At 64.4% G+C, this 16997-nt stretch overlaps 1 protein-coding gene across 2 annotated transcripts in view; it reads right to left on the bottom strand.

Annotated features, from left to right (window-relative positions):
- TAFA5 (TAFA chemokine like family member 5) overlaps window positions 1–16997 on the bottom strand; it is a 170886-nt gene that overhangs the window by 25442 nt on the left and 128447 nt on the right. For both annotated transcript variants that reach the window (XM_059187304.1, XM_059187305.1), the window contains exon 3: window positions 342–469. In XM_059187304.1, coding sequence (XP_059043287.1) covers window positions 342–469 — 128 coding nt within the window. The remainder of the gene's footprint in view (window positions 1–341; window positions 470–16997) is intronic.

Below are 16997 nucleotides of genomic sequence, written 5' to 3'. Positions count from 1 at the left end.
GTGCTCCTGCCGGAGCCCCCCGCCATCCCAGCAACGAGACGTGACCAACCACCCCATGGGGCTCTGAGCTGACTTCTGGGTGGACGCCTTCAGGCTGGTTCTGTCCGGCCCCTGGGCCCACCGGCATGGGGACAGTCTGACACAGTAAGGACAGAACGACCCAGTCGCAGGGGGCGAGGACAGACCGCGTGGGGGAGGCAGTGAGGCTGGCCGTGTCTCCACACCAAGCCAGCTGCCCCGTTCCCGTGCCTGCTGACATGGGGCCCACCTCCCCATGGGGGCCCGCCACCCGGGGCCGGCTCGCCCTCCGGAGTGTGGGGTGCACGGCGCGGCATACGCACCGTGGTGGTCTTCACTCGCCCGCCGGGCTGCGTGCACGTCCAGCCTGACCGGTTGATGAGCAGGTCACAGCCTTCGCCCTCCAGACACGGCAGCATGTCACACCACTGCTTTGTCTTGATGATTCGAGCTGCGAGAGAGAAGAGAGCCGTTCAGCTGCTGCTCCCTGGGGCCCCGGGGCAGCGCCAGCAGCCTGACTCCTGGCCTGGGGAGGGACGGTCCGGTGGGCAGCGCCTGGCGTCCATCGGGGGGCCGAGCCTCTATTCCTCCCTGTCCCCAGCCCCCTCTTGAGTGCTGTCCCCCGGTCCAGCTCTGCCGCCAGCCCATCAGTAACGGCAGCGGAGGGAGAACTAGGACCACGTGCACGTCCTTCTAAACGCAAGTGCGAGTGATTACACAGTTGTAAGTCCGGGGCCCACGCAGTTACGCCATCCGGGTGCTCAGAGCAGATTCCCACCACGGGCCAGGCGCCATTTCACCTCAAAGCTGAGCCCTCCACGTGCACAGTTCAAACACCGCGTCCTCCCCAACTCCAGCCCGCTGCTGCGGAAGGCACAAAACCTGGGATTTCCTAGGACACGAGGATGCGGAGTCTGGGTCTAGGCCACGTGAGGACACGTGCGTCTTTGGGCATCGCCCTGTGCTCCCTACACTTGACTGTCCCCTTGGCGGCAGCAGGAAAAGGCGAGCGGGCTGGGAGAGAGCCATGGTGCGGGTCTCGGGGCCGTTTCTGGGGATACAAGAGCTCGTCACCCTGATGCCAGCTCCTTTCTACACTGTGCCATGAACTGGACTGTGTCCCCAGAGTGACATGGCAAAGCCCTAAGCCCCTGTGTGGGGGTCCTTAGATGGTGTTTGTAGAGCAGTAATATAGGTTAACGGAGGTCACGAGGGTGAGGACCCGATCTGAAAGGGTCAGTGCCCTCATGAGTAGAAACACCGAGCTGTACGAGGCCTCCCAGCACCTCAGCCGGCTGGCCCGTCCTCTCAGACTCCTGGCCCCCAGGGCGGGCAGAGGCAGCTGTTTGCTGCTGAGGCCACCGCACCCGTGGCATCCTGTCCCCACAGTGCAGCAAGTGGTGACGGGAGGGAGACCCACCCCTCAGATGTGGTTCTCGTTGTGCTGGGGCATCACTGTGGGAAGCGCGCCTGTGCGGGTCCCCAGGGTAGGGTGAGGACGTGCTGGATCGGCCTCATCCTGGGTGGACCCCTAGAACGGGAAGCTGGGGGCGGGCGGAGCCCCTTCCCGGGCTGCTCGGCGGGAGCCCCTTCCCGGGCTGCTCGGCGGGAGCTCGGTGCCTTTCCCTGCACATCCGCGGGGCCTCGCTCCTCCTCTGCTCCCTGTTCCTGCTGGAGCCCCGAGCAGCAGAGCCTTCGCAGAAGCACCGTTTGGTGACAGGAAGAGACGGCCTGAAAGCCTGGCTGTACGCCAGCAAACGCATCCCTTAAGCCCACGGAGAGGCCAGAAGCTTGAAGCACGCACCCCTGGAAATCCTGTGAGGGGTGTCTGCGCAGGCTTGTCTGGGCTCAGCCATGAGGCCCGGCAAGGGGGCTCAAGGGCAGGTGAAGGAGCTTCTGTGTTTGCGCTCCCGTCTGTCCCCCAGCCACGCCCGGGGAGCGCGGTCAACACAGCGGGCCAACTGTGCCGATCCGCGCCGCAGGGAGGCCCAGGACCACCCAGTCCTGGCCCAAGGGCCCGAGAGCAGAACTAAGGCTGTCTCAGGGACGGCTGTGCCCTTCCATAGCAGGAAGGCAGGGAGGCTCGGGGGCCTGGGTCACTTAGAACTGGGCTGCCAGAGCGGGTCGGGAGCAGGTCCTGGTCCGTGTGGGGCGGCCTGCTCTGCAGGACACATGGTGATGTGGTCAGATGCCTGAAGCCAGCCGGGGAGGCAGTGGGGCCAGGCCTGGGTTCCAACCCGCAGCGATGACCCTGGTGCTCTGTCCTCCCCGGAACGCACAGTGCACCGGGTGCGGGTGCAAGACCTGCCACAGGGCCAGCCCGTCAGTGCACGTGGACACGCAGCCCTCAAGGCCGGGTCCCTGTGGTCACTCGGACGGGGGGCTGTGAGGGGGACAATGCTGGCCTCAGGACGCACCTGTCCGTGGGCCTCACGGCAGCCTCCTTCCCCCACCAGGCCGGTGGCAGAGGCCACCTCGTCCCGCGACGGCACCTCAGGTCCCTTTTCCACCCTCGGTTTGCGTTTCTCGAAGCAGCGTGGGGGCCCCGTCCGTGCCTTCCCGACCGTCATGCCCTCAGCTCTGAGAGCTGGGGAGCCGCGGGACGGAGGGAGCGTGCGGCCCCAGCACCCGGAGAGCCGCGTGAGCGTGATGGCAAATGAGTGGGCCAAAGGTCAGAGAGAGGGAGAGGCAGGCGGGCTGCTGGGTCCTCACGGCCTGGGGGGCACCGGTCCTGCCTGCTGCAGCCACGGCCTCTGACCACACACGTACCCGCTTGTTCCTACACGCGTGCACATGCACATACACAGTGACATACGTGAACACAGGCAAGCAGCCACGCACAGACCCACGGGCGTGCAAACAGCGCACGCGCACACGCAGACACGGGCCCACCTGTGCGTACGCAAGAGCACACGCTCACGCAGACACACCACGTCGCTGGCGGCACCCCCTTCCCACACGGGGTGGCAGCCCGGGCGTGTCAGGTGCCAGGGCTGCCAATGGCTCCGCAGGGCTGCCGCTGAGCACACGCGGCTTTTGTGCCGCTGGGTTTGGCTCACCCTGCGGAGCCCACTTCCTGCGGGAGGCGGCAGGAGGCACAGCACTGGCCACCCCATCCCTGGGACAAAGGGGCCTTTCAGGCCACACGTCACCGCTTCCGTGATGCTGAGGCAGCTCCAGCGCCGAGGAGGGTGTCCTCCGGGAGCGGACGGTGCACAGGGACGTGAGCGACAGCAGCTGACCAGTGGCCTCTGGGGACTGTGGTGGCAGCCAGCCACATGCCACGGCCACAGGAGACCCCTCGGCCCACGGTGTGTCAGGGGTCGTCACCACATCCCCTGGGCTTATCCCCAGGTCCGAGGAGACACCGAGCTCTCTGGAACACAAACAGGCTCGTGCCCCCAGCACGGGTCTGAGTATTTGCTGCTGCCCGGCAGGGGCGTGAGCTCAGGGCCGCCTGCGCATTCCACCCCGAGTGCCGAGGTCTCAGGCTGGGGCTTGGCACGGCTCCGGGCACTGCTCTGGGCTGCCCTCCCTGGGGGGCTTTAGGACGGGGCCTCTGCCTCAGTTTCCCGCTGCTTCAGCCCAGACGCGTAAGCAACGTAACACGAGCTGCGGGCACCGTGCGGGCGGCTGGCTCAGGACGCGGACGGTGATGGGCGGGCAGCACAGGGACCGAGCGACAGCAAGGCGATGGCCAGGCAGGGCTGGTCACCCTGGTCTCAGGAGAGAAGTGAGTTAGGCGGCTCCGGGCCATGTGGTGGGAGGCCAATGTGCCCAAGCAATATTGGGACAGGGAGTGACCAGGGCTGCAGACAGACCAGGGTGGCCAGAGTGATGGGGCCTGAGCAGGGCAGCGCAGACGCTTCGAAGGAAGGACAGGGAATGACCTGCCTTCAAGGGAAAGGACAGCCCTTCGGAGCCGGAGAAGAGCACACTGAGGCCCGCTCACGCAGGGTGCGGCATCGGAGCGAGGGTCCTCCCGGCCCACCAGCGACACGGCCTCGCCGGCCTCGGGAACCCCCCAGGGCACGGACACAAGCACGGGGGAAGCGCCGTCTCCTCAGGAGAGATGCGAGGTCGGGCAGTGTGACACCCAGTCCCCGAAGAGCCCAGCGCCACACGCCACAGGCACGGATGAACACGGTCAGGGACTCTCTCCCCCTTGCCCTGCCAGACCTCGAGAAGGACGGGTAGAGAAGGTTCCCTGCCCGGAGCAGGGCTGGGTGGAGGCCGCCGCAGGGGTGGGGTCTGCATCCGCCACGCCAGGCTGGACGTTTTCACGACTGAGGGGCAATCTTCTCGCCCCTGAGCACCTGGTCTCCTCCCGGGACAGCCAGAAGGTCTCATCAGGGCTGAGACTAGGGCTGCTCCAGCGGTGGAGTCTCTGGCCCCATGCAGGGGTACGGTCAGGGCCCCTGCTCTCTGCCCCTCACACAGTGGCTCAGGGGCACGACACACATACCCTTCCTGCCACGGTCACCGGGGTCACCCCATAGTTTCCACGGGGCCACCCTCAGTGACCAGCTGCCTGAGAACCAGGGTTGTGCCATGGTCCCTGAGCCCTGACCCCCATGGGACATGACCACTGTGAAGGGCCCAGGTGACGTCAGGGCCTGTGACGGTCTCTCACAGGAGTCTCAGACTTAAGACACACAGCAAGGCCCCGTGCCTCCCCAGCTACCCGTATGACAACAAGATGATGGTCGTCTCAAGGCCTTTCCTAGAGAAAGTGGGGACCTTTCCTCCTGGGTTTCAGCTCGGCCATGCTCTCCGTGGGGCATCCGCTCCCCATTCGAATGGGTGTGCACCGCACACCAGCGAGCAGAGGCCCCAAAGGGTTTGCACAGCAAGGGCTAGGGACCTCGTGTCACACGGCAGGAGGAAAGCATGCGGCAGGACACATGCATGGCTCTGTCCCCAGTCCCCGTTGCGACTGGATTGTGCAGCGAAGCCAACGTGTCCACATGCGTGAGAAGCTCAGGGCGGGCACTGGCGGGCCCCTGGGCGGCTCTGCGTGAAACCCCGGGCCTGCTCGCGACAAAGACTCACAACAGTCAGCACGATTCCTTGCAGCTCGCGGCGTCCCCAACCTCACAGCCCGCGGTGAAGGGGGGAGGGCCCCGCAGGTACGTACGCCTCTGTGGCCGGCCCAGTGCCAGAGCTGGGCTTCCCCAGACGCCCGCCTTGTAACACGAACGCTGCCAATTTAAATTTTATTAGTTTCGCAGTTTTGCTTGTGTTTAATCTGTGAATGTTTCAGTTTATTCCAGGTTATGGTCTGCTGAGGGCTCCCCGCTTGCAACATCATAATAAAAACGATTTAGGTCACTAGCGAGGGGCCCAAGGAAGTAGTTTTCCCTTCAAAGGAATTCTCAGATGATTGAAGTCTGAGGAACGCTGCTGCCCGCCCAGGGCTAGGTGGTCAGGGAAGGAGGCAGGGCTGATGCCCAAGATGGTCAGAGAGGGGCTCTCTGGCGAGCTCTGGACGTACGTGGAGCCCCACACCCAGCGGGCCAGCCTGGGACTGTGGCAGGGAGCCTGGGAGGAGCCTGCCCTGTGGCCCACAGCCCTTCCTCCAGCCAAAGGGGTTTCGGGCTCCTTCTCCTGTGGTGGCCGCTCCTGGGTTCTCCCTGCGGTGGCCCCATCCCAGAGACAGCTGTGCGTAATGCACTTGGACCGTGGGGTCCCTGTCCCTCCATTGTCCCTCCGGCCCTTCCAGTAGGGGAAGGGTCTCCCCTGGGATTCTAATAGATTGCACGTCTGCTTTAGCCTTCGGGTAAAAGAACATGCTATGTCGTTGGCAGCATCACTCAGGCATTAGAGCCGACCCAAACTCAGTTAGGCTTGGATCGGTCCCTGCCGCCGCCGGCCGTCCCCTCCACGGAGCCGGGTCAGTGGCTTCCTCCCGAAATGACCCGTGACGGACAGTGTAGGAAAGGGCACGCACTGTGCTGCCCCTCGATGGCCCCTCACTGAGCCGGGGACCCTCAGCCCTGGTTCTCCTTCTGGAGCACATTCCAGAAATCTCCAAGGCCGGGGGGGTCTGGCTGCAAAGTCATCTCTGCTACCTGACCCTCACTCTCAGCAGATCTAGCTTCCTCAGGCTCAAGAGGCCTCCTCATCACCACCAGCGCCACACCACACGGCATCATCACCTTCACCACAACCACCACCGCAATTACCACCACCACCACCTCCATCAACATCATCTCCATCACCATCACCACCACCACTATCATTGCCATCACAATCATCATCACCACCACCATCAGCAGCACCACCATGACCATCACCACCACCACCACCATCACCATCACCATCACCACCACCACCATCACCATCACCATCATCACCACCATCACCATCACCACCACCACCACCATCACCATCACCACCACCACCATCACCACCACCATCAGCAGCAGCACCATCATGACCATCATCACCAACTCCATCACCATCTTCTCCATCACCACCACCACCACCATCGCCGTCACCACCGCACCGTCACCACCATCATCGTCACCAGCACCCTTGCTAACCATCAGTAGCATCAGCAGCTCCTGGACTGAGCCCTTGTTGTGCGGAGCACACTGGTCCCCTCAGTCCCACCAGAGTTCTTGGTGGAGGCTCTCAGGAACCTCTTTCAGACGGTGCATGTTCTGAGTACCCTGTGATGTGGAATACTGAGAAGCTGGGGTTGGAGCCTGGAGGTCACCTTTACCAGCCCCGGTGGTCCCTGTCATTCCAGCAGAGATCTCCCCCTGACCCCACCTGTCCCAGCCTCGTACCCCCTGCCTTGTGCCCACAGTGCAGCATGGGGAAGGGCTGGGGGGGACTCTTAGACCTTTCCCTGAGCACGTGGCTGGAGGAGCCCCTTGCGTTTCATTCCTAGCAACCTCCAGCCTTCTTGGGGGACAGCGGACCTGGAAGGCTGCAGAGCTGTGTTTGCACAAGCCCCACACCCAGTTTCCCCAAATCAGCAGAGCACTCTGTTGGATGCAGAGACACCCGTACAGCTGCGGGAAGCAGGCCCAGCTGCACACCCCAGGCCTGGGGCTGGCCATGCAGCTAGGGAAGGCCTGTGGGCATGGGAATGCCCAGCAGGCACCTCCTGCCTGCCCTGTGTCCTCCCAGTCTGTGGAGACTCGGGGCCCATGATGGAGGGAGCGCAGTGCCGGGAGGCAGGAGGCCCGGGCTCAAGTCCCAGCCCTGCCCCCAGTCAGGCTCAAGTCCCAGCCCTGCCCCCAGTCGGGCTCCTTGAGCCTCTCAATTCAGCTCCTGGTCAGCTTCTCCGAAATGATCAACAGAACAAGCTTCCCCCCGACGCTGGCTGCTCCCTGGGCAGGGACCCCCCTGCCAGGCTGTGGGCAGGGCCTCACCCCCCCCCCCGCCTTGTATGTCTCGATGGCAGTAGAAGGTAAACCTGTGTCCCCATCACGCAGCAGCTCTGGGGCCTGGCCTGGAGCCGCGGTGAGATGGCGGCACCCAGGTCAGCCAGAAAGCCTTCAAATGCTGTGCCAGGGGCGGCAGGCCTCCAACGTGCCAGTGAGCAAGTTAAATGGGGAACATTTAGGAAAAGTGTCCTGTGCCGGCACAGGTCCCCCCTCCCCCCTGTGAGGGTCAGGTGTGCTCTGGAGGACACCTGCTCCCCAGAGAGGCAGGTGCGCACTGAGCCCAGACAAGCACTGAGAAAAGACCCAGACCGCCGACGAGAGAGCTGCACTCACTAACCCAGCTTCGAACATGCCAGCCGCTTGCTCACGCGTCCACAAGCTCCACCAGATCCGAGCACACACTTGCCTACTTAGTCTGTAAAGATCCTGAGAGGACGGCGTCCCAGAGCCTGAATTCTGACCTCCTCAGCTCCGTCCGGCCCCAGGACATTCTGCCTGAGCAGGGTCACATCCTCTGTCCACCAGGCCTCCCAGGCCAACTTCTCTCCTGGCCCCTGAGCCCAGGGGGCCACCTGCCAGGCCCAGCAGGTCCCCCTCCCCAGAGACACCGACCACAGATGTGCTCATTCTCCTGGAGCAGCTCTGCAGCCGGGCCAGGGTGGCCCTGCCACCCAGAGCCCACACCAAGGGCCCCATGATGCCTCGGAGCTGACGCAGACCTGGCGCACCTTCAGGGGTCCGCTTTGTGCATCCAAGGTCACAGCACGCCCGCAACCCCCAGCTTCCTCCTGTGCTGCGGAGTCCTCGGCCAGAGGCTCACTTTCCAGGCAGGAATTAGCATGAGACCCGAGTCCAGAAAGGCGTTCTCATCCGAGGAGGACAGGTGCGTACGGCCGGCCTGGAGCTCTCTGGCCGCCCCTGCCTGGGGTCCTCTCCCTGCCCCGTGAAGCACCACCCCCAGGGCTGGACCAGGCTCCCAGGCAGTCAGGCTCTGAGCCCCCAGGACCTAATAACAAGCTCAACGCTGAGTCATTCGCTGTGCTTTACACGTGTGATTTCTCTCGAATCCTCCAAACGGCCACATTGTTCTCCAGAAGGCCCGGGAGACGATTTTTATCAGCTAACATTCCCCGAGCTACTGCTCTGTGCACGCGTGACATCCGCACTGACTCCTGGGACCAGTACCATGGCCCCGGGGGTGGCCCTCGGCCGGGAGCGGGAACAACCCACCCCGGGCAGTGGCTCTGAAGGCGTCCACCGGCAAAGACAACCATGAGAGTCGTCGTCTGCACAAGCCCGAAGGTGAGGCCTCTCGAGGAGGAGAAAGCAGGAAATGCCTTTACGGAGCCCTAACGACCCACAGGTAACTTGCAGTAATGACCTCAGTAAGCCCCCAGAGCCGTTTTTCAGGGAGGGAGCACGAGCCCCCTTTTCACAGACCAGAAGACTGAGGCCCAGGAGTTTCCGCCTCCTGGCTCTTCTCTGCGCCGCCGGGTGAGTGCCGCCCTCCAGATGCGCCCCCCCAACCACCACTGCTCCGATAGCTCCCCAGGAAGCCAGGACAAGGGGCTGCTGCCGGTGCCCAGGTCCAGACCCTTCTGAGCTCTGCCCCCTATGAGCTCCAGCAGCAGAAGTCCCACCTGGGTCCCCGATGCCCCTGGGGGGGGTCAGACCTTGCAGATGCCCTGCCCTCGTGCTCTCCTGCTTCCTCCCACACAGGCATTCCCTCTCCTGGAAACCAACCCTGTCCCCGTTCTGCCTCTCCCTCCCGGAAGCCCAGCCCCCACCCCTGCTGTCCCTGTGAGGGCCCTGGGGGTCTTCTGTGTTACAGTCCCGGAGCCAGCGTGGTGGAGGACCACCCACAGCTCCGTGGAGGGCCCTGGGGAAGGAAGGTGACGGACGGCGGGGAGCAGACACAGAGGACTGGAAGGCCCTTGGGCTGCATGGCCCAAGGGGTCTCTGCTACACAGACGAGAACCTTTGCAGAAATGGAGCCTGTGCAGGTGTGGACCCAGAGTGGCCTCAGCGTGAGGGCACGGGGCCTGGGGCCCAGCGGCCTGCCAGCGTCCCCTCCCTGACAGCACTGGCCCAGGACTGGTGCCCTCAGTCCCCGACGTCACTCCTCCCACTCCTGTCACTCAGGGGTCCCAGGAGGTGGGCATGAGGGTCTCCGCGGATCCCGGTTTAACCAGAGCACCAGAGCCACAGGCACTTCCTACGGCCGAGGTGGTCGTGATCAAGCTGCTGGCCGAGTGTCTGTAAGTGACCGGGCTGGCCGCGTCACTGCGTGTCCATGTGTGCACGTATGACGGTGACGCTGCACGTGCTGGCCTGGGGGTGTGCACATGGGTGTGCACATATGCACGCGTGTGTGTGTGTGCCCCTGCATGTGGCATCTCATTTAGGAACCGAGTGGGAAGTGCAGAGCCAGCTCCAGCCCCGCCCGGCGGGAAGCACCTGGCAGTTTCCTCCTGGTTTCATGGCACGGATACGCATCAGGGTTAGCCCTTCACGGGGAAGCTGAGACACAGCCCAGCAGACCCCCTCACGCACCCCGACTGCGGGGACCTCAGACGCAGCTGACCCCGAGGCACCGGAGTCTGGCCCACGGCAGCGGCGACGGCGGCCAGCGCCGCCTGCCCCAGGCTGGACAGATGGACAGGGCCAGCCGTGCTAATTTGCCTGGCGACCAAGGAGACCCCGCCGCGCCACTCAGTGCCGGCCCTCCGCTGCCCGTAACCGGCAAGGCTCCCTTTGGAATAAACTGTTTCTTCATTTCCATTAGCATGTCAATCTGCTTACTTTACTCAACGGCTCGGAAGACAAACCACCCAGAACAAAGCCAGCGGGGCTGTAGCTCCGGCCACGTTCTCCGTTCTCCGGGGCAATCCCGCATGGCCAGCCCCCGTCTGGCCCGGGTGGGGGCCTAAGCCTCTCCGGCGGGTCTGCCCCACACGGGGGTGGTCCCCTGAAGCCTCCCAGACCTTGCCGGTGACGGGGGTCAGGCCACATACCAGGAAATGGGTGGCCGACACTCACGCACATGCACACGGGCTGATTATAGGTCCACACACACTGACCCTCAGGAGGCAGACCTACGTGGGACATCGCAGGGTTCCAGAAACGTCTGCCCTGTAAAGAGCTGGCACGGACCCAGACATCTGCACTGAGCCAGGATCCTGGAGCGAAGATTTGGAGGATGAGGAAGGCCCGGGGCTCCCATCTCTCTGCTCCACGAGGCGCACAAGGGGCCTCCTGGTGGGACAGCCCATGAGGCTGGGAGGTCGGAGGGCACCCTGGGTGACCCCCAAGCTGTCCTCAGCCACCCCTCCTGGAGCCCGCTTTCCGCTGACTCTCCCGGGCAGCCTTTCCCTGGGGCACGGAGGAGGCAGCTGGGCACTGCCCTGACAGACAGGGACAGTATCAGGACAGGTGATGGTGTGTAGGGACCCGTGTGCTGGGTCTGGGGTACCGGACGAGGTACTACCTGGCCTGGGACAGGCCGGGGTCGTGTGGACATGAGCTAGCACATGTAGAACTCCCTGGACCCTGCCTCCCCAGCACGGTCAGCCGCACTGGGCTCGGGAGAACAGAGACAAAGCTAGAGTCTCTGCAGGGATAGCCCCCGGCATGGGAGACACCTACATGCTCGAAGTCCCAGAAGTACCTTCTGTGCTGCAATGACTGCTGGAAACACCAAGGCCCGAACGCAGTGGGGGAGGGAGCAGGGCCCACTGGCCCCGGGGAGCCCCACAACAAGCCGCTGGGGCCACGCCTGAAGCCCGAGGCCACGGGACACCTTTCTGGTCCTCCCAGGGATGCCCGGGCTCATTTGTTGCTATGATCGTGGCTGATCATCACACACGGAGTGACCCACCTTATCCTGGTATCACAGAGGGGTCATGGGGGCACAGAGAGGTTAGGAGACTTGCCAAGGTCACACGGCTGAGAAGTGACCACGCAGGCAGCTGAGTTGTGCTCAGTCCGACCAGAGCCCCACATGCTTTGTGTTCCATGAGGCCCCTGAGTGGGAACCTTGGCGGGGCCACGGCCAGCTCCCGGGGGCAGCAAGAGCCGGAGGCGCCAGGACACGGCGGAAGGGAAAGGGGAGATGAGGCGGAAGGGCGGGCCCAGTGTTTGCAGCAGCCCCGCGGGGCCGTGTCCAGTGGGGCCGCCTGTGGGCCCCGAGGGTCGGCGCGGGCCCTCTCTGACCCCAGTTCCCCACCTGCCACACGATGACAGCTCGGTGGGGCGCGGCGGGGAGGACTGCGTGGGCGGGTGTGGAGCGACTCCCACGGCCACTGGTCAGAGCTCCTCACGGTGCCGCACGCCCAACAGCGGACGGGTTGCCGCACGCACGGAGCTGAATGTCGCACCCGGCGGTGGCTGGCCCCACGGCAATCCTGTGGCTGGGGCGGGGCCATTCCCGATGACCAGCACTGAGGGCCCCCAGGGATGATGGCGCAGTGACCCCCCCCACGCTGGGACAGATGTCCCTGCCCTGTGTTGTGTCAAGGACCCTCAGTTCCAAGTCACATGGTGCTTGTCAAATCCCAAAGCCCCACCACGACAGTGCTCCCTGATTCCACCATGGAGGCCCGCCCACGGGACCCGGCGCATGGCCTGGCACTGACCTGGGGCCAGAGGGCCCGCAGCTGCCCGTGGCCCTGAGGACAGGGGACCTGTCTCCTGTCCGGTCCCCGATATGGCACAGAGCAAGTAGGGGGAGCAGGACGGCACCCCAGCTCTGTGACACACATGGGGACCCTGGCTCAGGCAGGCCCGCGGCTCGTGGACGGTGACGGAGGCCGTGGACGCACACGGGGGGACAGTGGATGCACACGGGGGGACAGCCGAGACTGAGACCGAGGGCCTGGGTGGGCCTCCTCTCCACGGCACTGCCCTAGGCCCTGGCCAGCTGCATACACGGGCCCAGCTCAGCCCTCTCTGTGCCTTGGACTGAACTGGGGGTCCAGGCTCCACCCCCAAGATCTAAAGGCTGGGGGTGGGAGCTCCCCAGGGAAGGTGGGGCATGGGGGGCCCTCTGGGGGGATGGGGAGGTGGGGGGCCCCCGGGGGATAGGGGGTGGAGGGTCGGGGCCCGGGGGTGGGGGGCCTGGGGGTGGGAGTGGGGGTCCGGGGGGGCCCCTGCCACCCCCTCACACGGCGGACACATGGGGCCATCTGTGCAAGCTGTGTCCGCAGCGTCCATGGGCTCTGTGAGGTTGTGGCCACACAAGCGGTACCCCAAAGTGAGGCCGGAGAGAAGGCCGGCAGAGGGACAGCCCAGCCCAGCCGGGGGCAAGGCACAGGCCTCCGGAAGAGAACAGGCTCCCCTGGGTCTCACGCAGCGGCTACTCCTGCCCCGGCTCAGCCCCAGCTTCCACATGGGGCTCCGTGGATGCCCTCCGTGGCCGCACCTCTGCCCCGCACGGCTGCTGCCGGTCCGCGTGCTGTCCTCATGGCCGGGCACTCTCACGGTCTGAGCTCCCGGCATAAGGCTGCTCTAAACACACCTTTCCTCCCTTTTATTTTTTCCTTAGGGAAGCAGGCTCCCCGCTGAGCAGAGAGCCCGACGCGGGACTCGATCCCAGGACCCTGAGATCATGACCTGAGCCGAAGGCCGAGGCTTAACCCACTGAGCCACCCAGGCGCCCCTCCTCTCTTCTTTTGAGTTATCGTCTCAAGACAAAAGTCTAGGAACGGAATTACACGACCAAGGGTCTGAGCATTTCCGTGGCCCTGGACGCGCCCCGCTAGGCCGCGCATGGAATGAGTTCAACCCCGAGCCCGGCCCTCCCTGTGTCCGCCTGTCTCTCCCACGGGAGCCCCGGCCACGTCCTGCACGTGGCGCGTGACTGTCAATGGGACAGAGGGTCACAGGCCGTGTCCGGTGCCCTTGGGCCTGAATAAATCCCTCCCACCTTTACTCTGAGCAGGTGCGGGAGTCGGCGCCCAGGAAGCACAGGCTCTGGGGGTCCGAGAATCACACGAGAGACCACGGTCCCAGCCCGCCTCCGAGTGTGTGCTGGCTCCGCGGTGGCCGGGACTGAGGGCTTCCAGGGGACGAGCTGTCACCAGGGGGTGGGGACAATCTGTCCCCATCACTCAGAGAGGATCAGACCCGCAGAAGGGTGACTAGAACGTAGGTCAGGGGACATCGGGGAAAACTGGGAGGTGCAGGAAGGGGTCAGGGAGGGCCTTGTGCCGGCCTGGTCCTCCCTCTCCCAGCCTTCTAGAACCTTCTGTGACCCGCCGGGTCACGCCGCCGGTCTGGAGCGGGCGCCCCTGTCAATACGTCCATCATTTCCTCGCGATGCCTACAGCAGGTGCATCCGGTGGGCCACTGCCCGTCCGCGCACAGGGCTGCACGCAGCCCCGTCTCCCTGGCCCTCCCTCAAGATGGGCACGAAAGTGAAGCCAAAAGCCCCACGGGAAGGGGTGTATCCGCCCCTCCCTAAACTGGTTCACAAACTGTCCCGTAGACCCCGTCCCACACATCGTCAAGGGGCCACAGCGGGAAGAGTGCTCCTTGCTGAGCCAGCGGAAGCCACCGCCGGCGCGAACCCGAGCCAACAGGAGCCGCCGGCCGGCAGGTGGGGTCTGGCTCGAGTCCCTGACCTGCTCTGGTCTCCTTGGTTACAGGAGACGGAGGAGGTCAGCAGCCCGCGTCCATGCAAAACAAAACCTCTCGGAGTCACAGCTCTGCGGCTCGCGGGCGCGTGCTGGCTGCCTTCCCCACCTCCTCCCACAGGGCTGTCAGGGCCCAACACAGGAGACCCATGAGATCTGGCCCAGAAAGGCCCATGGGGAAAGCAAGGGGCATGGGGGCTGGCCCAGCTCGGCCTCCAGGACCCCTGAGCTCAGGTGGGTGCTTTGCCTTCTGGGCAGAGGACCACACTCACTCCCTCAGGCCCGACCGAGAGTCCCCTGCCTCAGAGACGCGGGCCTGACCAGAGGAGCTGCGAGCCAGCAGTCTGAGAACAGGTTACACTAGAGAAGCCGTGTCTGCGGGACGTCCGCAGGAGGCCCTGGGGCCAGCCGGGAGGGCTTCCTGGAAGAGGCAAGGTTCCGGAAGGAGAGAAGGCAGTGAAGACAGAGGGAGGGGCACGTGGGGAAGACCCCAGGCAGGTGCGTCGTCACTGCTGGGAGCTTGGCGCATTCAGGGAGCTCCGGAGGCCACTGGAGTGGACGCTGCCATTGGGGTTGAGGCAACCCCCTCGGGGGCAAGGCCCGCTGTGCAGCTCCGCGACCCACCAGGGTCTTCGAAGGGCTGTGGTCCTCCAGGCCTTGCGGGGAGGTGAGCAAGGGTCTGAGGGCTCCCGATCCATTAGCCAGGACCCCCGGCCCTCGGCCCCGCCAAACCCGACCCGGACGCCCAGGCGTTTTCCGGAACGAGCTGCCCGTTGCAGGCATGTCCTCCGCGAGGTTCCAGCACATTCAGTCAGCACCAGGCCAAGGACTCAGCCAGCTCAGGCCCATCCCCTGAGCACGGGGTTGTGGGTCCCGGCTCGGAGCCCCCACCCCGTCAGAGAGAAGCGGGTACGGTCCGGCAGCTGCCCAGCCCCCAGCCCAGGGACAAAAGCAGTGAGGCAGCATCTACGTGGCCGAGAGGACGACCACCCCTCCACCGACCCCAGCTCCCCGTCCACGGCACAGAAGACCCGGCCAGCGACAACGGGAAGTATCTGGGGGGCAGGGGCTGGAACGGGGGAGGCCCGGAGCAGGCAGGCAGGGACGGTGGCCCTCAGGAGACCACGGCAGCCGGGGCACCTGGAGGGCCTGAGTGAGCGGCTGGGACGGGCGTCTGTGTCTCTAACGCTCTGCCCAGGAGACTCGGACGTGCCCCGGGGTGCCAGGACTACCCCGTGGGGCCACACGGAGACCTGGGCTCCGCATCAAGACCCGGCGCCCTGAATCTGCTGTGTCACCGCGTCAGACGAAACAGCCACCTTCCCAAGGAACGCACAGCCTCACGTCCCCATGGAGTTGCTGCGCAGACACCTCGGGCGCGTTTCCTTAACGTTCGCCGGGAGCCCGGAGCTCTCCACTGTGCTCCGACTCCAGGTCTGAGGTAGGACCTCAGCTTTCGGGGTGAACGTGTCCCAAGGAATGGAGTGACTGAAGTCGGCTGAACGCGGAGACCTGGGGATCGGGGAAGGCGGGGGCTGGCAAGCCTGGCTCAGGAGGGTGGGTGAGGAGGCCCCCACCCCCGGGCTGGGGGTCGGTTTGCAATGTCCCCCGAGTTAGAGGGGGACCGAGGTGGAGAAAGGGCCCTTCTGTGTCCCCCCGAGCCCTGTTCCTCAGGCCATGTGGCTGCTCAGCTCGTCTGCAGACAAAGTCCTGTAGGAGCACCAAGGTCTAGGAGGGGCCCCCGGGGTGGGGACGGGGAGGGCCCATGGCAAAGCCACACAGGCCGACCCAGTCACAGCCATCTCCAACGTCAGGACACGCTGTTTCCAGGAGCTGGTGGAGTCAAGAGTCCCCTTTGAACTCCATATACTACGGAGACAGGCAGGGGCTCCCCACCCCGGGGGCAGCCTGGGAGCCCCGCAGCTCCGAAGCCTGGTGGCTCACAGGCTCGGTCCCCGAGGGGAGCGAGGGCCTCGGCCTGCATGAGGCTGGCTCTCTGCACTCCCGGGTCCTCCCCGGCTCCTGGAACGCCCTCCCCCGGCCCCCCAGAGTCCATTCCTTTCATCAGTCAGAAGAGGAAAACTTGGCAAAACCCAGATTACATCTTAAAATCAGACAAAATCTTCTCTCTACAACTTCTAGACGGCGTAATTTAGTGAGAACAGTCTTAATAATTATTTTTTCTTTAAATAGTTACTGTAGAATATATTAATTTTCAAGAGGGTTCTCTGATGAGTGTGACTCATTAGCTGCCTGGGAACCATCACTCCCAGCGCGCAGGGGAGAAGGCCTTGCTTTGGGATGACCGTACGGCCCCCGCCCGCGGAAAACACTCCAGACCTGGGTAATCAAATTAGATTGAGAGGAAGAAGCAGGGAAAAAAGCCCAGTTATCATGAGCTGGCTGTTTCATTACTTCATTAGGATTAAGAGATGTAAGTAGAGAAGGAAAAAATCCCTCCGATTCTATTTCTTGGGCAAATTCTCGCGAACTGACAGGAGCTCCTGGACAGGGAGGACGCGAGAGGCAGCCGGGCTTTAATCTCAGGATACGGAGCACGGCGTCTCCCCCGGCTCCGGAAGTGGAGGGCATCCTGCTGGGGGGCTGCACCTGAAGCCCCCGTCCTTCGCTTGGAGTCGGGCAACCCTTCCTTGAGAGAGGCCACCTGGGGCGCCCGTGTGTCGGTCTCCGGGGAAGCAGCGGCGGTGGGCAACACAGAGGGGTGGTCCTGCCTGCGCGGGAGGGACCAGGCCGCGGCCAGATGACGCTGAGCCTGACAACACAGTCTCCGTCCTTGGGCAAGACAGTGTTCCGCTGGCCCGAGCGCTCCTACTCACAGCGATCTCCTTCGCTGTGGGGCCCACAACGTATTGAAAGAGCCGTCCTCTGTCTGTCTGTCCACCGTCCCTCCACCATCCCTCCGTCCGCCCGCAAATCCAACCATCCA

The sequence above is a fragment of the Mustela lutreola genome, chromosome 8, assembly GCF_030435805.1.
Source record: "Mustela lutreola isolate mMusLut2 chromosome 8, mMusLut2.pri, whole genome shotgun sequence".
In the NCBI taxonomy this organism is placed as follows: domain Eukaryota; kingdom Metazoa; phylum Chordata; class Mammalia; order Carnivora; family Mustelidae; genus Mustela; species Mustela lutreola.
This window is presented reverse-complemented; position numbering and strand designations above follow the sequence as displayed.